The 22,997-nt window shown below is 46.0% G+C and overlaps 1 protein-coding gene across 2 annotated transcripts in view; it reads right to left on the bottom strand.

The window, feature by feature from the left end:
- Positions 1-715: 715 nt before the first annotated feature.
- Positions 716-22,997, bottom strand: part of LOC121550383 (thyroid hormone receptor alpha-like) — a 92,183-nt gene continuing 69,901 nt past the window's right edge. The window contains exons 4-11 of one of the 2 annotated variants that reach the window (XM_041862610.2): positions 14,442-14,503; positions 13,617-13,738; positions 11,821-11,968; positions 11,447-11,652; positions 6,319-6,465; positions 4,928-5,186; positions 2,206-2,332; positions 716-2,121 (exon numbers count right to left, since the gene is read on the bottom strand). In XM_041862610.2, coding sequence (XP_041718544.1) covers positions 1,926-2,121; positions 2,206-2,332; positions 4,928-5,186; positions 6,319-6,465; positions 11,447-11,652; positions 11,821-11,968; positions 13,617-13,738; positions 14,442-14,503 — 1,267 coding nt within the window. In that variant the 3' untranslated portion in view covers positions 716-1,925. Of the gene's footprint in view, positions 2,122-2,205; positions 2,333-4,292; positions 4,538-4,927; positions 5,187-6,318; positions 6,466-11,446; positions 11,653-11,820; positions 11,969-13,616; positions 13,739-14,441; positions 14,504-22,997 lie in introns of those variants that run through there. The other variant, XM_041862611.2, reaches the window with a different exon arrangement.

Raw genomic sequence — 22,997 nt, 5'->3', positions numbered from 1 at the left:
GATCTTGTCAATGATCTCAAGGCAGCTGGGACCATAGTCACCAAGAAAACAATTGGTAACACACTACGCCATGGACTGAAATCCTGCAGCGCCCGCAAGGTCCCCCTGCTCAAGAAAGCACATATACAGGCACGTCTGAAGTTTGCCAATGAACATCTGAATGATTCAGAGGAGAACTGGATGAAAGTGTTGTGGTCAGATGAGACCAAAATGGAGCTCTTTGGTATCAACTCAACTCGCCGTGTTTGGTCGTGAATGGGTATTCCAGCATGACAATGACCCAAAACACACGGCCAAGGCAACAAAGGAGTGGCTCAAGAAGAAGCACATTAAGGTCCTGGAGTGGCCTAGCCAGTCTCCAGACCTTAATCCCATAGAAAATCTGTGGAGGGAGCTGAAGGTTCGAGTTGCCAAACGTCAGCCTCGAAACCTTAATGACTTGGAGAAGATCTGCAAAGAGGAGTGGGACAAAATCCTTCCTGAGATGTGTGCAAACCTGGTGTCCAACTACAAGAAACGTCTGACCTCTGTGATTGCCAACAAGGGTTTTGCCACCAAGTACTAAGTCATGTTTTGCAGAGGGGTCAAATACTTATTTCCCTCATTAAAATGCAAATCAATTTATGACATTTTTTACATGGGTTTTTCTGGATTTTTTTGTTGTTATTCTGTCTCTCACTGTTCAAATAAACCTACCATTAAAATTATAGAATGATCATGTCTTTTTCAGTGGGCAAACTTATAAAATCAGCAGGGGATCAAATACTTTTTTCCCTCACTGTATCATTCATGTACCTGGGATTTCCTTCCTCTCTAAGTTCTCTAAGTGCTACTTTTGGTTGGGGTTCGATTGGATGTTGAGGGGAGCGAGACAGCCATGTTGTGGGGAGGAAGAAGTTATGGGGAGGTTAAAGCGAGTGAGGGCAAAGCATGAGATTGTCATAATGGGGAGGGGGGACATTGGGGCTAGTTTCCTGGACCCAGATTAAGACTAGTCCTGGACTAAGAAGCATGTTCGATGGAAAATTCTCCATTTAAATAAATGAATTTGTGTACGGGAAGAAATGTGTTGAGTTCTAGAATGTAGATGATATCCCTGGCTTAGTAGTGTGGTTAGTTAAGGTGGTGCAATAGGAACAGTGTGGAGAATGGGAGGTTTGGGGGTAGCGTGGAAGGACATACCTAAGCTAACATTTGTCGGTTGATTGTATCCACACTGTCCTAACACGAGGATGGCCAGCTAGAGCCGGAGGAACTATCTGCTGTGCTGGTGAGTCGGATTCTGTCTGAGATTGTCAGTAGTCTAGGGACCACTGGCTGTGTGGAAAAGCTCCCTTCTTCTACATGTTGTTAAATCACGACCCCTCTGGGGAACATTTCAATGTCGTTCACAGCTAAAGCCAACCCTATTCTACACCTTATCCAAACCAACTGTCTGGTCAAAGCCTGGCTCGTTCACAGTGATAAAGAGCTGATTATCATTATGCTGCATATATTTTATGTATCCTTTATTTAAGCAGGACAGTCACATTGAGATCGGCATCTCTTTTTCAAGTGAGCCATATCACATCTCTGCGCATGTGTTTGAATGACATCCTATTTTCCATACAGTTAAGAGCTTCTAGGTTCCTTTAAACCCCCTTGTGGTAATACTGAGAGTGTGTGTGTGGTGACAGAATGTTAGGCACCTGGCAGAAGCTCGGCATTAGGGTAAGACTGCAGGAAAGGAGAGGTATTGTATTAGGTGGTGATCTGGCTTGTATAGCAACAGAGGGCATATATATGGAAAATACAGGGGGAGATATCACTTTAGTGCAAAACAAAAACCTGTCAATGGCTTTGAAGGAGAGGGGAGGGGGACATGTAAAGAAAGCTCAGAGCTGGCTGGGTGTAGGATTGGATGTGCGGGGAGGACAGTTAGAGAGTCATCTCAAAGGCTTTATGGCTCTCTGGGGCAACCATTTTTCACACTTTAGGAGAAAGGGGGTTGCTAATGTGAATGGTGCTGTAAAAAGTACATTATGTGGCAGGTTGCATCGGCTAGGCCTCTCAGTCTTGTCTTGTCTCTGGACCTGCCACATTGAGAACCAGGGTATCCATCCACAGGTGAATACTGCTGAACTGAGATAGAGATTAGAGTATTGTTCGTGTTTGTTTACCACCACAACAACAACAACGTCTACAATAACAACGCTTTGGCCTCACCCCTCCATCGAGCTCAGTTGGCTTCCAAGGTATCCTGTCTGTCTTTTCCTCTGAAAGAAAGTTTCCTTTGCGTTTGTCATCAGACACAGCATCTTTATACCACCAGTGGATTCGTTGTTTGTCCTGTCTTGAACAAAGATAGATAGGGGAATCCAGTATGAGACTTGGTCCTGTGTGATAAAAGAAAAGTGTCAAAGAAAAAGACTACTATGTACGTTGATCTGCGGCCTCTCACATTTCAGGGGCTATAGAACCATACTGAACGGTGGAGTAGGGGACCAAACAGGTCCATATTGGCAACTGTGGAAGTGTATGTGTTATGCACTCAGGTGGGCAGCTGCACTGACATGAGAGGTGAGGTAGAATCTGTCGGTATGGAGGCAGGGCCTGTGGTGTAGCCCACGGCGAGGTTAGTGACACCCCCCCTGTCCCTCAACCAATCCCACATTAGAGGGGGCGGGAGTCCTGTGTGATGGGCAGGGCAGGGCACCATAGAGGAGACACGCACAGTCTGCAACCAGGAAGTGCAGTGCAGCCCAAACGGGAGATGTAGTGGAGGTTTGGGATGGGTGGAATGACACAACCTAGGTGAGGATCAATTGTCATACGAGGTAAAAGAACAGCAAACTATTGTTTTGTGTGTGTACACAAAGAGAGAGGTATGTATTGGAGAGGTACACATATACACAGGTAGACGGTTATGTTTACTGTATATATGTGGTTAAAGAGGTATGGCTGTTTTCAGGTAGACAGGTATGTGTGTGTGTATGTATATATATATATATATATATATATATATATATATATGCATGCATATGGGATAAGAGAGGTATGTATATGATGAGAAGTATATGGAGGTAAACCAGTGGGTATATATGCAGGTACAGAGGTATATGTGCATGCAGGTAGACCGGTGTACTGTATACATGCGGTAAGATAGGTATACAGTACATGTATGTATTACGGTAAAGGGTTGTGTAAATAAATGTAGGTACACTTGCACCTTTGCACAACATATTGGATATTGTTTGTATTCATAAATCGGTATGTGTGTTTGCATTGTCTTAAAGGGAGGTATATGTGTAACTCTGTGTAAGGGAGGTATGTAAGGTATAGGGAGGTAGGTTCACGAGTACACGTCTTGGCTAGGAGGAGTTTGGGCTGCACATCAGGGGTGGAAGGGAAGAGTCCAAAAGAGAGAAGTGTGGGGGTTCACTTGGTAACTGTCCCAGTGGAGGCTGGTGAGGAGGCCGGTGAAGAGGGGAGCAGGTGGAGGGTGGAGCCCCTGATGGAAGCTCGATTGTGGGACAAAATACAGCAGCTGTCTGCCCTCCTCGAGTGATGGGCGGCTCTGAAAAGCTACGTCAGTCCATGTATGAATATGTTTGTCTATAGTAGTGTGTGTGTGTGTTATGTGAATGTAGATGTACATCAGTGGCTGTATGTGTGAGGTTTGATTTTGTAAAGGTGTGTGATTGTCTGTGAATGTAAGTGTGTGTGTGTGTCTGTCAACCATCTGCCTCTCAGAGTGATTTCCCTCCACTAACACAGAGCTCCACCAGTACCGGTACTCCAAGCAGACCTCGGGGGCTTGGGTTTGCATATATGTTCACCAGGTGTACATTACAACACAGGAGCAGAACACCGCTCAGGGCTGCTAGCTTCTCTGTCAGATAGAGACTCACAGCGCTGCCATAGACCATCAACTCAGAGAGGGGCCCCGCAGCAAGAGAACCACAACTCAGAGAGGAGCCCCGCAGCAAGAGAACCACAACTCAGAGAGGGGGGCCCCGCAGCCAGAGAACCACAACTCAGAGAGGGGCCCAGTAGCCACAAGAGCCCCAAGTGCAGCCAGGAGGGGACAGAAACGAATCATCAAAACTGCTACGCAAAAGAAAGCCTTTTTGTTTTTCTCTGTAACTTTTTTCTTGGTGACTATCCATGCTGCTGCTGCTGGTGGTGGTGGTGATATTGTGTTTCACAAAACAAAGAAAGAGGCCAATTTTTAACCCCTTTTCTTTTCCCCTCATAATTCCCCCCTCTCTCTTCTATCTCTTCCAGGTCAGAAGTCAGGGGTCAGTTCATACTTCCTGGTCCTCGAAGACCTCCAGGAAGAGTGGAGGGAAGAGTTCGTTGGGACACTCCACCTTCATGTGGAGGAAGCGGCTGGCGTGGCACGCCCCGATCATCCTCAGGTCTGTCACCTTCATCAGCAGCTTGGGCCAGAAGTGGGGAATGTTGTGATTGCGGTGGTTGATGTAGTGCTCGAAGGCAAGCAGGTACATCTCCTGGCACTTCTCGATCTTATCTACCGACGTCAGGCCCGAGCGATCTGAGAGGAACGCATAAATACATACCTTCAGAGACCAATAATCATAGAGAAATGGTAGAGATATTGAAGCTTGTTCATAAAATGTTACAAACATAGGGAGACCTTCAGTGTGTTCATGCAGCTGTTGTTTGTTCATAAAGTGGTTATGTATGTTCTTAAAGTGGTTATGTTTATTCATGAAGTGGTTATGATCCTCTGACGTCCTTCCATCGATTGACTGTTATGTCTGTTAATAGAGCAGTTACATTTGTTCATAGAGGTGTTATGTCTGTTCAAAGCACATATCTTTTCATAGCTGTTATGTATGTTCATAGAGGTGTTATGTCTGTTCATGGAGCTGTTATGTCGGTTCATAGAGTTATAACCTTTCACAGCCTCCTGGCTCCTCACCTGAGCTCATGAGAAGCACGGCCTGCAGCAGGGCCACCTCCGAGTCATCCAGGTTAAACTGCGCCAGGCTCTTGCCCAAATCAAAGATGGCGTCCGACACCACGCCCAGCCCGCCATTCTTCAGCTGCTCCCTCTTCACCGCCATCTCGCCGCTCAGGGTAAGCGTCTCGCTCTCGGGGTCGTAGCGCACGGCGGCGCGCAGCGACATGATCTCCATACAGCAGCCTTTCAATAGGATGATCTGGTCCTCACAAGGCAGCTGGAAGGAGGAGAGGAGAGGGAAAGGTAGAGTGAGGGAGGAGGGGAGACAGGGAGGAGGGGAGACAGGGAGGAGGGGAGACAGGGAGGAGGGGAGACGGGAAGGAGGGGAGACGGGAAGGAGGGGAGACGGGGAGGAGGGGAGACGGGAAGGAGGGGAGATGGGGAAGAGGGGAGGAGGGGAAGAGGGGAGGAGGGGAGAGAGGGAGACGGGGAGGAGGGGAGACGGGGAGGAGGGGAGACGGGGAGAGAGGGAGGAGGGGAGACGGGAAGGAGGGGAGACGGGGAGGAGGGGAGACGGGGAGAGAGGGAGGAGGGGAGACAGGGAGACAGGGAGGAGGGGAGAGAGGGAGGAGGGGAGAGAGGGAGGAGGGGAGACAGGGAGGAGGGGAGACAGGGAGGAGGGGAGAGAGGGAGGAGGGGAGAGAGGGAGGAGGGGAGACAGGGAGGAGGGGAGAGAGGGAGGAGGGGAGACAGGGAGGAGGGGAGAGAGGGAGGAGGGGAGAGAGGGAGGAGGGGAGACAGGGAGGAGGGAGGATGGGAGACAGGGAGGAGGGGAGACAGTTAGTGTACACCACAAACACAATCAGGTCGTCCCATGGCAGTGAGGGGCCTGAGAGGAAACCTATAGTCTGAGGTAGAGAGCACTAAAGGGCATGACACACACACACACACACACACACACACACACACACACACACACACACACACACACACACACACAGCAGTCCTCACAAGGCAACTATAGGGCATAAGTACATTATACACACAGCCTGGGAACAAACTGAAAGAGTTCATGTTACTAAATATCCAGTAATTCTAGCAGCTACCATCACCACAACAGTTAGCTACATTATTCCTCTGCTGGCCAGTGAGACTGAGTTGATGTTTATTTGTAATGATCGTCCAGCTACAGATTACATAACTGGTGAATCTGCGAGTCCTGTGTACCCTAGTCTGAGTACTGTGTGTGTGTGTGTGTGTGTGTGTGAGTGTGAGAGAGAGAGAGTGCAGCATTATTAGAGACTCACAGGGACAAATGAGGACACAGGACAGAGACAGATACACACAGGAACTTACACACACACACAAACATACAGGCGCACACACTACACACAGTGCTTTAAACCCACCTCTGAGAACATGGGCAGTTTTTTGGCAAAGTCGACGACGCGTGTGATGGCGGGGGTGATGATCTTGGTGAACTCGCTGAAGGCCTCCAGGTCTACCTTGTCTCCGTCTGGGGTGGGAGCCACGGGGGACTGTCCTATGTCCTCAGGCTGGGGACACAAAGATGGCGTCTAATGAATAGTCCCACTGGGCAAACACAGTCAGATCAACCAACATCCACTTCTGGTTTAATATTCAATGGGTTGTCACCAGACCTGGGTTCAAATATATGCGCATTTAAGGATTTTGTATTTATATACAGTACTTCTTTTCTGTGTATTTGAGTATTTTCAAATAATGTGGCCGAAATAAACGACTTCTATTTTAAGTATTTGAAACTATTTTTAAATGATTTCCTATAAATAGCCTACTACTTTGAAACTACTTTCAAATACTTGTTTCCAAATACATTATTTCAAAAACCCCTAGGACCAAACAGACTTGGGTTCAAATGCATGGAATATTTAAATATTTGTACTTGAAAATAAATGTGTCTGTGTATTTGAGTACTTTCAAACACATGTCCAACTTTCCAAGTGTATTTTCAAATATATATTGTGACGTCACGAGAGGCTACACAGCTTTCAGCGGGATTGCTCAAGTAGTGCAAGGAGACCAGGTTCAACCAAAACAAGGATTTTATTAAAGGTCTTGGGAAACTAACGAAAGTATAACACAATTCTGTTCTCTGGTGGCTCTTTAAGGGGTAACAGTTCAGGGATGTCTCTTCCACATCCAAAATCATAACTCTCCCTCGCTCAAAGAACTTTTCCCCAGTCCTACTGTATTCCACGTTGCAGCTAGTGGCCAACCCAGCAAAACGTCCTTCCAAATGTCCCACACGTATTTCCACAGGTGCATATATCCAAAGGTGAGTATTTCCCAAAGGTAAGTATCTCCAAATCCTTATATTCCTCCTGGAAGTGGACGTGCAGCACCCTTTGTCCTCCCGAGCCCAGCTTGGAGACCGTGTCTCTTCCCTTCAACAAACCTTCAGCTCATCAGCTCCTGATTGGTTTCAGCTGCGTGGGAAGATTGGCCATAGAGGGTTGGAGTTCCCGACCATACCAGCAGATGGAGCCATAGCTGTCTGGGTTTGCAGCCATCTCAGGGGATGTAACGTCCCTCCAGGACACAGCCTCTCGTGACATCACACATCCCCCTCCCCTCGGGACCGACGTCCTCGTCGGGGTAAAGGCAGCGAAGAAGGCATCACGCCGGGAGAGGGCGTCCGCATTGCCGTGGTGCTTGCCAGACGGCTCTCTCTTCAACTCCTCCAACTCTAGGACCAGGGACTCAGCCTCCTGTTGTCTCTCCTTGAGTTTCTTACTGAACGCATCAGCCTTGGTTTTAGCAGAGTTTAGCTTCTGTTGAGCAGCTTTCAGTTCCTTCTCTCTCTCTGCCTCCGCATTCTTCATCTTGTTCTCCAACACCTTGTACTTCTCCTCTGCCTTCTTCTGGACCTCCTTACTACTGCGCAGGGTCTCCTCACACTCCTCGATGGTCCTGCGCAGCCTCTCCAGCTCCTCCTGTTGCTTAGGGAAGGAGCTCTGTTGGAGTTTAACCTGGAGGATATCTAACTCTTCTGTCTTCATGTCTAACTGTTGCTTTAACAAACGATACCTCTCAGCGGTCCCCTTCAGACCAGACAGTTCTTTGTCCAGATTCTGTAGCTCCGTCTCTGTGTCGGTCTGGGCACCTGCCATCCCTATCAGAGCCCGGGCGGGAGTGAGTAACTCGGAGGATTGCACCGGAGCCTTCCCAGGATGAGTCTTGCCTCTCCGTTTCCGAGGTACTCGGGTTATCCTCTCCTGAGACTCTCTCCAGAGTGGGTAAAAGGCTGGGCAGTCTCGTCCAATTAGGACAGGGACGGGAGGGAATCAACCACCCCCGCCGTCGTGTGTATGGTTCCCCGTGTGCTGGTCATTGTAAGTTCAGTAATGGGGTATTCTCTGGTGTCCCCATGGACACAGGAAACTGGGAGGACTTTCCCCGGGGTCAGACACGTTGGGCCCACCAAATCCTTACGCACCAGGGTGGCCCGGCTACCAGAATCCAGTAAGGCCTCCACATCATGGTGATTCACAGTTACCGGGCAGGTGGGGGGTCGATCTGGGCCGCCATCTACGACTCCCAAGAGCGAGGCAAAACGGTGTGTGGGTGCTGAGCTGGAGGACTCCGCAGTGGGCATAGGTTCATCGGCTGGTTTCCCACACTGCCAGGAGATATGTCCCATCTCCCCACACCGGTAACACTGTCGAGGTTCCCCATCCTGGTGTACTCTTCTTGGACCCGCCTGGTTTCTGGCTCCCCCTGGAGCCGGGATAAGTCCTGACGCGGCGGGGTTCGAGACCTTGGGGTCCTTTGGACGGGTTTTCCCCATTTGTGGTGGGGCCGCACTCCTGGGGTCTCTTCGGGAAGCATTCAGCATCTCCGCTGTGGCCTGGTACTTTTCCACAGCTTCCACGGTCAGATCCGCCGTGGTCAAGGCCTGTTGACTGATGAACCGTTTTGCCTCATAAGGCAGGGCGCGTAGGTAACGATCCACCACAACGGCCTCCACCACCGCCGCTGCTGTATTCCTCTGCGGATCCAGCCATTTCCTTGCGATTCGGACAAGTTCATGCATCTGCGCCCGAGGAGGTTGGTCTGGTTGGAAGGTCCAACTGTGAAAGCGCTGGGCCATACCAAACTTTGTGAGTCCATATCTGCTGAGGATCTCAGACTTCAGGGCATCATAGTCAGTAACCTGGTCAGGGCCCAGGTCCCGGACAGCATTCAGCGCTTCCCGGTTAGAAAGGGGGGCTAACAGACCAACCCACTGTTGCTTGGGCCAGGCTTCCCTAGTGGCCGTGGCCTCAAATGCATGCAGGTATGCCTCAATGTCATCGGTAGCTCCCATCTTAGATATAAAGTCACTTGCCTTTATTGGGCGGGTATTTTGGACCACCCTCTGTCTCTGCAACTGCAATTCCTCTGCCTTCAGAAGGTTGGCTTTCTTTTGCTCCTCCAAGAGAGCCACGTTTGCTTGCATCTGGGCTTGCTGGCCAGCAACAAGGGCTTTCAATATGTCCTCCATTTCAGTCGGCGGGGAGCCTACGGCCAACTTGGAAAACTGGGTGATCAAACCTTCGGTATCCTCCTCTGACATGCACTATTAACGCTTGAGCGTGCCTGTATTCTCCACCATCTGTGACGTCACGAGAGGCTACACAGCTTTCAGCGGGATTGCTCAAGTAGTGCAAGGAGACCAGGTTCAACCAAAACAAGGATTTTATTAAAGGTCTTGGGAAACTAACGAAAGTATAACACAATTCTGTTCTCTGGTGGCTCTTTAAGGGGTAACAGTTCAGGGATGTCTCTTCCACATCCAAAATCATAACTCTCCCTCGCTCAAAGAACTTTTCCCCAGTCCTACTGTATTCCACGTTGCAGCTAGTGGCCAACCCAGCAAAACGTCCTTCCAAATGTCCCACACGTATTTCCACAGGTGCATATATCCAAAGGTGAGTATTTCCCAAAGGTAAGTATCTCCAAATCCTTATATTCCTCCTGGAAGTGGACGTGCAGCACCCTTGTCCTCCCGAGAGCCCAGCTTGGAGACCGTGTCTCTTCCCTTCAACAAACCTTCAGCTCATCAGCTCCTGATTGGTTTCAGCTGCGTGGGAAGATTGGCCATAGAGGGTTGGAGTTCCCGACCATACCAGCAGATGGAGCCATAGCTGTCTGGGTTTGCAGCCATCTCAGGGGGATGTAACGTCCCTCCAGGACACAGCCTCTCGTGACATCACAATATATATATATATATATATATATATATATATATATATTAGTAATTGAAATACCCTAAATAGTATTTGAACCCAGGTCTTGTTGTCAATGTCGACAAATCTGGTTAAATGTTTTTGTACAATTATAGATTTTGGCCCAGAGGTTAAAGTATTACACAATTTAACCACATAATACACTTATATTTACAATGTGGTTGTGGGTGGATACAGACAGTGTTGGACAGGGCTGGTTACGGCTGTATTCAGATCAGCTTGGACAGATGAGCTCTGTGATCAGGAGCCAGTACTGCTCTATCATCTGATCTGCTGCCAGAAGGTTTGCCAGGACATCTGTCCTATTATCTATAGTGGATTTCTAACTGAACAGTAATGTTACATTTGATTTACAGTTATTATGTTATCCAGGCTCCAGTGATGTATGCATTCATAAGTGCAGACCGTTGTGTGTGTGTGTGTGTGTGGTGATGTACTGAGTGAGTGAGTGAGTGAGTGAGTGAGTGAGTGAGTGAGTGAGTGAGTGAGTGAGGTGATGTTCTGAGTGAGTGAGTGACTGAGTGAGGTGATGTACTGAGTGAGATCGTGAGTGAGGTGCTGAGTGAGTGAGTGAGGTGATGTTCTGAGTGACTGAGTGAGGTGATGTACTGAGTGAGATCGTGAGTGAGGTACTGAGTGAGTGAGTGAGGTGATGTTCTGAGTGACTGAGTGAGGTGATGTACTGAGTGAGATCGTGAGTGAGGTACTGAGTGAGTGAATGAGAGAAAAAGAGATTGTACCAGTACTCTGTCTGTTATGCTTGTTTTCGAGGCTGTGGTTATCGACATCTCAGATATGCACTGGATCAATCCATTCGGAGACATCGCTACGGAGACACGTGTGTACGCAGGAAACACTTTCCTCTCAGAGGGGGCGACGTAGAATTGGTTGCTAAGGTAACAAGGCAGATTCATGAAGTGCCTTTCTGAATGGCATTCCTACGGTTAGTACGGTGCAACGTCTCCTGACAGGAGGAAGCATTCCTATGTGACACGCAGTCCTCCACCAATCAGTACAGACGAGTCGTCGCGCTATCTGATGTAAAACAACGAGTACGGAGAGGAGTTAAATTAGACTTGTGCAATTCCGTCAGTGAGTCAAACCCCCATTCACGAATTGGTGAATGGACCATTATTTTATAAAGATTTTTTATTTACTGAGTAAATCGAGTACACACACAAATCTACCTGTTGTTGATTAGCTTAACTTAGCCCTAGCCTATTCTATTTTAGCCTATAGCCAACTTTAGATTAGCCTAGCATCTCACCAGGAACTTGCGTTTCTGTTTCCAGTGGGAGCCCTGCGCGTTGGTGTGGCGGTGGGCTTCTGTCACATGGCGGATCAGCTCCCACTCCGAGCTGTCGGGCTCCGGACGCGTCTGCAGGGTCTTCACGATCTCGTCCTTCTTCCTCTTCTCCCGGTTCTCCTCAATCAGTCGCCGCTTAGCTACCCGCTTAGAGTCGTCCAGCACCACTAAAGACACAAACATAGTTGGTTTGTGAACCTACTGTATTTCAGTACTAAATGTAGAGGTAATGGGAGCGTAAAGCAGTGAGCAGGTAAGCGTGATATATTGTGAAATATATGGTTGACACTCATGGTTCCACACTCATGGAGTGTGTGTGTGTGGGGGACACTCACGGTCCATGGCCATGCCAACTGCGATGCACTTCCTGAAGCGACACAGTTGGCACTGGTTCCTTGTGATCTTGTCGATGATGCAGCAGCCATCGTACTTACAGGAGTAAGCCGGGTGAAGGTTCTTCTGGATAGTGCGCCTGAAGAAACCCTGTGGACGTCGGTTGCATCAACGTAGTTATTTCAAAGTACGTTATCAACATCATGACATTGTAGCAACCACAGCTAGTTTGTTAGCTTAGGCACTAAGTTTACACAAATACATTTGGTTCTGCAATGTTGAAAGTCCAATAACAATGTGTGGAGACCAAAATTATTTTTTCAATTTCAACTTATTTGAGAAGAAATAGGGAATTATTTAAGAAGAGTGCAAGGTTGACAATATACACTATATATACAAAAGTATGTGGACACCCCTTCAAATTAGTGGATTTGGCTATTTCAGCCACACCCGTTGCTGACAGGTGTATAAAATCGAGCACACAGCCATGCAGTAGACAAACATTGGCAGTAGAATGGCCTTACTGAAGAGCTCAGTGACTTTAAACATGGCACCGTCATAGGATGCCACCTTTCCAACAAGTCAGTTCATCAAATTTCTGCCCTACTAGAGCAGCCCCGGTCAACTGTAAGTGCTGTTATTGTGAAGTGGAAACGTCTAGGAGCAACAACATCTCAGCAGCGAAGTGGTAGGCCACATAAGCTTACAGAACGGGATCACCATGTGCTGAGACTTCCAAACTGCCTCTGGAAGCAACGTCAGCACAAGAACTGTTCGTCGGGAGTGTCATGAAATGGGTTTCCATGGCCAAGCAGCCGCACACAAGTCTAAGATCACCATGCGCAATGCCAAGCGTCGGCTGGAGGGGTGTAAAGCTCGCCGCCGTTGGTCTCTGGAGCAGTGGAAACACGTTCTCTGGAGTGATGAGTCATGCTTCACCATCTGGCAGTCAGACGGAAGAATCTGGGTTCGGCGGATGCCAGGAGAACGCTACCTGCCCCAATGCATAGTGCCAACTGTAAAGTTTGGTGGAGGAGGAATAATGGTCAGGGGCTGTTTTTCATGGTTCGGTCTAGGCCCCTTAGTTCCAGTGAGGGGAAATCTTAACGCTACAGCATACAATTACATTCTAGACGATTCTGTGCTTCCAACTTTGTGGCAACAGTTTGTGGAAGGTCCTTTCCTGTTTCAGCATGACAATGTCCCCGTGCACAAAGCGAGGTCCATGCAGACATTTTTTGTCGAGATCGGTGTGGAAGAACTTGACTGGCCTGCACAGAGCCCTGACCTCAACCCCATCAAACTCCTTTGGGATGAATTGGAACGTCGACTGCAGCCAGACCTAATCGCCCAACATTAGTGTCCGACCTCACTAATGCTCTTGTGGCTGAATGGAAACCAAGTCCCCACAGCAATGTTCCAACATATAGTGGAAAGTCTTCCCAGAAGAGTAGAGGCTGTTATAGCAGCAAAGGGGGGACCAACTCCATATTAAATGGGCATGATTTTGCAGGTGTCCACATACTTTTGGTCATGTAGTGTATTTGGACGCAACTGTATATATATTTTAAATGTCACTAGTATAAAGATATGTCGATAGTTTTGCGATAATTAAATGAAATTATTAATTTACACAGTATTTTCTTAGAAATCAGAAATAACACTAACTCTTTTAATGCATATAGAAAGTAAAATCTGGTTATTCCCTAGTAGTTACTGTGGAATGCCTAGATCACATAAAATGTTACAAAAACAGTTCTTGAAGTCCTACAGGCCAGTCATGGACCATGTCTCTCACCTTGCAGCCCTCGCAGGTGATGCAGCGGTAATGGTAGCCGGTGGCCTTGTCTCCACATACCACACACGGCTCATCCTTCTCCAAGTAGCTGGGGATGTATCCTGGGACAGAGAGGCTCAGTGCTGAGGGAGAGATGGAGAAAAAGAAGAGGAGGAAGAGGAGGAGAACGGAAGAAGAGGAGGAGGAGAGAGAAGTGTTAACATGGGAGCAACAAAAGCACATGTACAGGAGAAGTGTGTATGCGTGTGTTTCATTAGGTCTGTGTGTGTCCTGTGTGGGCACACACACATGCACACATATACACACACCCACATATACACACACCACCCTGACCTAATAGCACTCCAGGGGAAATCCTAGTCACTCACCACCTAAAGTCTAAAGAGTAGAGAACCACATTTACCGCATGGCAGTGCCAAGACTACACAGCTCAAACATATTTATTCCTGACACGTCTAACTCTTTTCAAATGATCTACTTAAAATAAATGGTTTCTCTCTCCAATTCATCTCATGAAACGTGTGCGCGCGTCTTAGTCTAAAACAACACTGAAAGCAATTATTTGGCAGATACTCCACATACTGTAATACAGCATATGGGTTAATGGGAAAATAAATATTTTTCAAATGATTTTCACTGACCACTTAGGAATGCTGTTGTGTGTTTAATGCTCCCCCCTCATAAAAATGCTGTATAGAAGGGTATCCAAAGCATGTGGCTAGAGAGTAAGTGCATGGAACAGCTAAATGATACAAAAATGTGTAAATGAGCATTGACTTGTCCTTAACTGAGGAATGGTGGCCAATGGCTTGTACACAAACTTACCAGACATGCTCTTCACTGAACTTGTGCTGTTCTTTCTCTTCCTTTTCGGGCCATCGGGCCACCTGGAGAGAGGGAGGGAGAGAGAGAGACATATATTTTAACTTTTTAATTCGAACATACAACCAGCACATTTCCTTTAACATTCCAAAATAGAAGCCACCACCCACCAATCAATCCCCAACCTAACTGCCCTTAAACCAAAAATCCCACCACACCCAAAAACACGATCAAAACAATCAACCAAAACAACTACAAAGCAAGGCAGCCGTACAAATCTCTTCGCAAACTGATTACCATTTCATTGCCAACTACCTCCCATCCCCCGAACAACATATTATTCTGTTACTAGGCTCACAGTAACCTGGTTCATTGTTTTATTTATTCATTTTTTACTTCAGTTTATTTTAGTAAATACTTTCTTAACACGTATTTTTCTTAAAACCACATGACATGACCATCTTAGTGACCCAACATCTGGACTACTGCCTGAAAAGACATGAGGGAGAGGTACTGAGGGAGAGAGAGTATGTTAGAGAAAGAGAGACAGACAGACATTAGAAACAGAGGGGAGAGCTAGAAAGAGAAATATGTGCAATTAAATCACAAAGGTCACTTCCGCTTAGAAAATGGAGGTTTCCTAGCACACACTACACACATTACCATCAGTTGATACCCAATGTTACAACACATCTATTTGGGTATTTCTGTTTTATTTGAACATCAACGTCATTGACGTGTGCTGCTGCTCCCCTTAGGAGGAACCGTTTTATTCAGCCTGGTCAAGCAGGCTGACCGCTGCACTCACGCTTCCTTTCACTTCACTTGTCAGAATGGAAGCTATTGTGGAATCAGGCTGGTTTCATAAGGACATGTTTTCATGGAATCAGAGAGCTATTTCTCTGTCCTGGAGGAGTCCCTGTGTCTTTCTCTATGCATATCCTCTCTGACATTGTCAATATGATACACAGTCACTCCCTAACAACAGCATTCGTTTTTGGCTCTTTCATTCACCTAGCCTCAAGGGTTCTGGGTTATGTGGAGGGGTCCGCGCCAGGACATTCACTTATCCACGCTCGTGCACACACACTCACAGGCATCACAAGGAGACTAATTTCCTTGACACAATCATTCATCCATGTATGACAGTTTTACAGATCAACCTCCGTCAAGTATCCTCTTAAATTGTGCTTCATCTAAATGACAGGTTTTTCTTTATATAACATCAAGATACATTGCCTCTCTCTCTCTCTCTCAGATTGTTTTCCATTCCTTTCACAGTAAAGGTGCGCTTAAAGCAACAACATTCACCTACATTTCAAATACACTGTGGTCAACTTGGCTTTGGCTGTCATATGCATGGACACCAACCTGTTGATGCAGTAGGGTTGCAGAATATGCATAGCTGTAGTCTGTATATCCCCGAGAGATCTGTATAGTATATCCTTCCACAGCGATCCTCTCGGTACAGTATCTGGGATGCTGTGATGTTGGCTGGGTGCTTCATCTCTCTCACTACTCTCTCTCACACCCTCCCTCTCTCTTTCCCTCTCCCTCTCCTTTTCTGGCAGGGAGTACGTAGCTTTGCTTTCACTCTCCCAACCTCTCTCACTCTTTCCATCTGTCTCTCTATCCTTCCCTCCCGCTCTCTCTCGCTCACGCTTTCATCTGTTGACCCCTCCCCCCGATGACATCCTATTAGTGATAACTATCACCTCTTGTGACAGAGCTTTAGAAGAAACCACTGTCTCGCTCTGTTCTATCCTTCCCATCTCAAAATCCCTCAGTCCTCCCCCTCCTTACTTTCAGAATTACTTGATCTTCAATCCTAAATCACAGAGGCTTTGCTTATGTAATCATGGAGATTGTTGAAAACAATGGAACCCACAGCTAACATGTTGTGACATTATTATGTAACACCTGGGAAGTATTCCAGCGATTGTCTTTGAATGGTGTTACAAAGGAAAATAAAATAGGTAAATGTGTTTGATTAATCAATAATATCAAAATGTGTTTAAGTTCATTGCCGGGTTGAATTTAGAGAAACCACAAACTGAAACAAGCAGTTTTTTTCCATATACTACAGTTAATATAAGGAAATCAGTCATTTTAAATAAATTCATTAGGTCCTAATCTATGGATTTCACAACTGGGAATACAGATATGCATCTGTTGGTCGCAGACACCTTTTTTTAGGGGTCGTAGATCAGAAAACCAGTCAGTATCTGGTGTGACCACCATTTGCCTCATGCAGCTCGACACGTCTCCTTTGCATAGAGTTAGTTGATCAGGCTTTTGATTGTGGCCTGTGGAAGGTTGTCCCACTCCGCTTCAATGGCGGTGCGAAGTTGCTGGATATCGGCGGGAACTAGAACACACTGTTGTACATGTCAATCCAGAGCATCCCAAACATGCTCAATGTGAGTATGCAGGCCATGGAAGAACTGGGACATTTTCAGCTTCCAGGAATTGTGTACAGATCCTTGTGACATGGGGCCGTGCATTATCATGCTGAAACATGAGGTGTGGCGAGCTTCAATGCCATATAACACTCCTTCAGTAGCCTCCAACTGCTCTTAAACACTAGTAAAACTAAATGCATGCTCTTCAATCGAACGCTGCTGGCACCCGCCCACCCGACTAGAATCACTACTCTCGACGGATCTGACCTAGAGTATGTGGACAACTACAAATACCTAGGTGTCTGGTTAGACTGTAAACTCTCCTTCCAGACTCACATTAAGAATCTCCAATCCAAAGTTAAATCTAGAATCGCCTTCCTATTTCGCAACAAAGCCTCCTTCACTCATGCTGCAAAACATGCCCTCGTAAAACTGACTATCCTACCGATCCTCGACTTCGGTGATGTCATTTACAAAATAGCCTCCAACACTCTACTCAGCAAATTGGATGTAGTCTATCACAGTGCCATCCGTTTTGTCACCAAAGCCCCGTATACTACCCACCACTGTGACCTGTACGCTCTTGTTGGCTGGTCCTCACTACATATTCGTCGCCAAACCCACTGGCTCCAGGCCATCTATAAATCACTGCTAGGCAAATCCCTGCCTTATCTTAGCTCATTGGTCACCATAGCAACACCCACCGTAGTATGCGCTCCAGCAGGTATATCTCACTGGTCATCACCAAAGCCAACACCTCCTTTGGCCGCCATTCCTTCCAGTTCTCTGCTGCCAATGACTGGAACGAATTGCAAAAATCTCTGAAGCTGGAGACTCTTATCTCCCTCACTAACTTTAAGCATCAGTTGTCAGAGCACCTTATCGATCACTGCACCTGTACACAGCCCATCTGAAATTAGCCCACCCAACTACCTCATCCCCATATTGTTATTTATTTTGCTCATTTGCACCCCAGCATCTCTATTTGCACATCATCTCTTGCATATCTATCATTCCAGTGTTAATACTAATTGTGATTATTTTGCACTATAGCCTATTTATTGCCTTACCTCCATAACTTGCTACATTTGCACACACTGTATATATATTTTCTGTTGTATTTTTGACCCCATATGTAACTCTGTGTTGTTGTTTTTATCGCACTGCTTTGCTTTATCTTGGCCAGGTCGCAGTTGTAAATGAGAACTGGTTCTCAACTGGCTTACCTGGTTAAATAAAGGTGAAATAAAAAAATCAAAAAAATGAATGGTATGACAATGGGCCTCAGGATCTCGTCACGGTATCTCTGTGCATTCAAATTGCCATCGATAAAATACAATTGTTTTTGTTGTCCGTAGCTTATGCCTCCCTGCCCACACCATAACCCCACCACCACCATGGGGAACTCTGTTAACAACGTTGACGTCAGCAAACCGCTCGCCCACAAAACGCCATAAATGTTGTCTGCGGTTGTGAGGCCGGTTGGACGTACTGCCAAATTCTCTTCTGGTAGAGAAATTAACATTTAATTTTCTGGCAACAGCTCTGGTAGACATTCCTGCAGTCAGCATGCCAAATGCACGCTCCCTTAAAATATCTGTGGCATTGTGTTGTGTGACAAAACTGCACATTTTAGAGTGGCCTTTTTTTGTCCCCAGCACAAGGTGCACCTGTGTCATGCTGTTTAATCAGCTTCTTGATATTCCACACCTGTCATGTGGATGGATTATGTTGGCAAAAGAGAAATGCTCACTAACAGGGATGTAAACAAACAGAGAGAAATTTCAGGGATTTCGGGGATCTTTTATTTCAGCTTATGAAACATGGGACCAACACTTTACATGTTGCATTTATATTTTTGTTTAATATATATATACACAGTGGGGAGAACAAGTATTTGATACACTGCCGATTTTGCAGGTTTTCCTACTTACAAAGCATGTAGAGGTCTGTCATTTTTATCATAGGTACACTTCAACTGTGAGAGACGGAATCTAAAACAAAAATCCAGAAAATCTCATTGTATGATTTTTAAGTAATTAATTTGTATTTTATTGCATGACATAAGTATTTGATACATCAGAAAAGCAGAACTTCATATTTGGTACAGAAACCTTTGTTTGCAATTACAGAGATCATACGTTTCTTGTAGGTCTTGACCAGGTTTGCACACACTGCAGCAGGGATTTTGGCCCACTCCTCCATACAGACCTTCTCCAGATCCTTCAGGTTTCGGGGCTGTCGCTGGGCAATACGAACTTTCAGCTCCCTCCAAAGATTTTCTATTGGGTTCAGGTCTGGAGACTGGCTAGGCCACTCCAGGACCTTGAGATGCTTCTTACGGAGCCACTCCATAGTTGCCCTGGCTGTGTGTTTTGCGTCATTGTCATGCTGGAAGACCCAGCCACGACCCATCTTCAATGCTCTTACTGAGGGAAGGAGGTTGTTGGCCAAGATCTCGCGATACATGGCCCCATCCATCCTTCCCTCAATACGGTGCAGTCATCCTGTCCCCTTTGCAGAAAAGCATCCCCAAAGAATGATGTTTCCACCTCCATGCTTCACGGTTGGGATGGTGTTCTTGGGGTTGTACTCATCCTTCTTCTTCCTCCAAACACGGTGAGTGGAGTTTAGACCAAAAAGCTCTATTTTTGTCTCATCAGTCCACATGACCTTCTCCCATTCCTCCTCTGGATCATCCAGATGGTCATTGGCAAACTTCAGACGGGCCTGGACATGCGCTGGCTTGAGCAGGGGGACCTTGCGTGCGCTGCAGGATTTTAATCCATGACGGCGTAGTGTGATACTAATGGTTTTCTTTGAGACTGTGGTCCCAGCTCTCTTCAGGTCATTGACCAGGTCCTGCCGTGTAGTTCTGGGCTGATCCCTCACCTTCCTCATGATCATTGATGCCCCACGAGGTGAGATCTTGCATGGAGTCCCAGACCGAGGGTGATTGACAGTCATCTTGAACTTTTTCCATTTTCTAATAATTGCGGCAACAGTTGTTGCCTTCTCACCAAGCTGCCTGCCTATTGTCCTGTAGCCCATCCCATCCTTGTGCAGGTCTACAATTTTATCCCTGATGTCCTTACACAGCTCTCTGGTCTTGGCCATTGTGGAGAGGTTGGAGTCTGTTTGATTGAGTGTGTAGACAGGTGTCTTTTATACAGGTAACGAGTTCAAACAGGTGCAGTTAATACAGGTAATGAGTGGAGAACAGGAGGGCTTCTTAAAGAAAAACTAACAGGTCTGTGAGAGCCGGAATTCTTACTGGTTGGTAGGTGATCAAATACTTATGTCATGCAATAAAATGCAAATTAATTATTTAAAAATCATACAATGTGATTTTCTGGATTTTTGTTTTAGATTCCGTCTCTCACAGTTGAAGTGTACCTATGATAAAAATGACAGACCTCTACATGCTTTGTAAGTAGGAAAACCTGCAAAATCGGCAGTGTATCAAATACTTGTTCTCCCCACTGTGTGTGTGTGTGTGTGTGTGTGTATACAGTGGGGAAAAAAAGTATTTAGTCAGCCACCAATTGTGCAAGTTCTCCCACTTAAAAAGATGAGAGAGGCCTGTAATTTTCATCATAGGTACACGTCAACTATGACAGACAAATTGAGGGAAAAAAATCCAGAAAATCACATTGTAGGATTTTTAATGAATTTATTTGCAAATTATGGTGGAAAATAAGTATTTGGTCACCTACAAACAAGCAAGATTTCTGGCTCTCACAGACCTGTAACTTCTTCTTTAAGAGGCTCCTCTGTCCTCCACTCGTTACCTGTATTAATGGCACCTGTTTGAACTTGTTATCAGTATAAAAGACACCTGTCCACAACCTCAAACAGTCACACTCCAAACTCCACTATGGCCAAGACCAAAGAGCTGTCAAAGGACACCAGAAACAAAATTGTAGACCTGCACCAGGCTGGGAAGACTGAATCTGCAATAGGTAAGCAGCTTGGTTTGAAGAAATCAACTGTGGGAGCAATTATTAGGAAATGGAAGACATACAAGACCACTGATAATCTCCCTCGATCTGGGGCTCCACGCAAGATCTCACCCCGTGGGGTCAAAATGATCACAAGAACGGTGAGCAAAAATCCCAGAACCACACGGGGGGACCTAGTGAATGACCTGCAGAGAGCTGGGACCAAAGTAACAAAGCCTACCATCAGTAACACACTACGCCGCCAGGGACTCAAATCCTGCAGTGCGAGACGTGTCCCCCTGCTTAAGCCAGTACATGTCCAGGCCCATCTGAAGTTTGCTAGAGTGCATCCAGAAGAGGATTGGGAGAATGTCATATGGTCAGATGAAACCAAAATATAACTTTTTGGTAAAAACTCAACTCGTCGTGTTTGGAGGACAAAGAATGCTGAGTTGCATCCAAAGAACACCATACCTACTGTGAAGCATGGGAGTGAAAACATCATACTTTGGGGCTGTTTTTCTGCAAAGGGACCAGGATGACTGATCCGTGTAAAGGAAAGAATGAATGGGGCCATGTATCGTGAGATTTTGAGTGAAAACCTCCTTCCATCAGCAAGGGCATTGAAGATGAAACGTGGCTGGGTCTTTCAGCATGACAATGATCCCAAACACACCGCCCGGGCAACGAAGGAGTGGCTTCGTAAGAAGCATTTCAAGGTCCTGGAGTCTCCAGATCTCAACCCCATAGAAAATCTTTGGAGGGAGTTGAAAGTCCGTGTTGCCCAGCGACAGCCCCAAAACATCACTGCTCTAGAGGAGATCTGCATGGAGGAATGGGCCAAAATACCAGCAACAGTGTGTGAAAACCTTGTGAAGACTTACAGAAAACGTTTGACCTGTGTCATTGCCAACAAAGGGTATATAACAAAGTATTGAGAAACTTTTGTTATTGACCAAATACTTATTTTCCACCATAATTTGCAAATAAATTCATTAAAAATCCTACAATGTGATTTTCTGGATTTTTTTTCCTCATTTTGTCTGTCATAGTTGACGTGTACCTATGATGAAAATTACAGGCCTCTCTCATCTTTTTAAGTGGGAGAACTTGCACAATTGGTGGCTGACTAAATACTTTTTTTCCCCACTGTATATACACATAAACACACACACACACTACCTTTCAAAAGTTTTGGGTAATTTTTTTGTCCATTAAAATAACCTCAAATTGATCAGAAATACAGTGCAGACATTGTTAATGTTGTAAATGGCTATTGTAGCTGGAAACAGCTGTTTTTTTATGGAATATCTACATAGGCATACAGAGGCCATATTATCAGCAACCATCAGTCCTGTGTTCCAATGGCACGTTGTGTTTGCTAATCCAAGTTTATCATTTTAAAAGGCTAATTGATAATTAGAAAACCCTTTTGCAATTATGTTAGCACAGCTGAAAATGGTTGTGCTGATTAAAGGAGCAATAAAACTGGCCTTCTTGAGACTAGTTGAGAATCTGGAGCATCAGCAATTGTGGGTTTGATTACAGGATCAAAATGGCCAGAAACAACTGAGCAAGAGGACAAATACATTAGAGTGTCTAGTTTGAGAAACAGATGCCTCACATGTCCTCAACTGGCAGCTTCATTAAATAGTAGCCGCAAAACACCAGTCTCAACGTCAACAGTGAAGAGGCGACTCCGGGATGCTTCAAGCTCTGTCATATTGGATGTTGATCATTGCTAGACAACCATTTTCAGGTCTTGCCATAGATTTTCCAAGTAGATTTAAGTCAATACTGTAACTCGGCCACTCAGGAACATTCACTGTCTTCTTGGTAATAACTCCAGTGTAGATTTGGCCTTGGATTTTAGGTTATTGTCTGGTTATTGTCTGGTGGAAAGCAGACTGAATCAGGTTTTTCTCTAGGATTTTGCCTGTGCTTAGCTTCATTCAGTTTCTTTTTTATCCTGAAAAACTACCCAGTCCTTAAAGATTACAAGCATACCCATAACATGATGCAGCCACCACTATGCTTGAAAAAGTTAATTGCTTTGCCACATTTTTTGCAGTATTACTTTAGTGCCTTATTGCAAACAGGGTGCATGTTTTGGAATATTTTCATTTTGTACAGGCCGGCTTCCTTCTTTTCACTGTCAATTAGGTTAGTATTGTGGATTAACTACAATGTTGTTGATCCATCCTCAGTTTTCTCCT

The sequence above is a fragment of the Coregonus clupeaformis genome, chromosome 35 (genome assembly GCF_020615455.1).
Source record: "Coregonus clupeaformis isolate EN_2021a chromosome 35, ASM2061545v1, whole genome shotgun sequence".
Classification (NCBI taxonomy): domain Eukaryota; kingdom Metazoa; phylum Chordata; class Actinopteri; order Salmoniformes; family Salmonidae; genus Coregonus; species Coregonus clupeaformis.
This window is presented reverse-complemented; position numbering and strand designations above follow the sequence as displayed.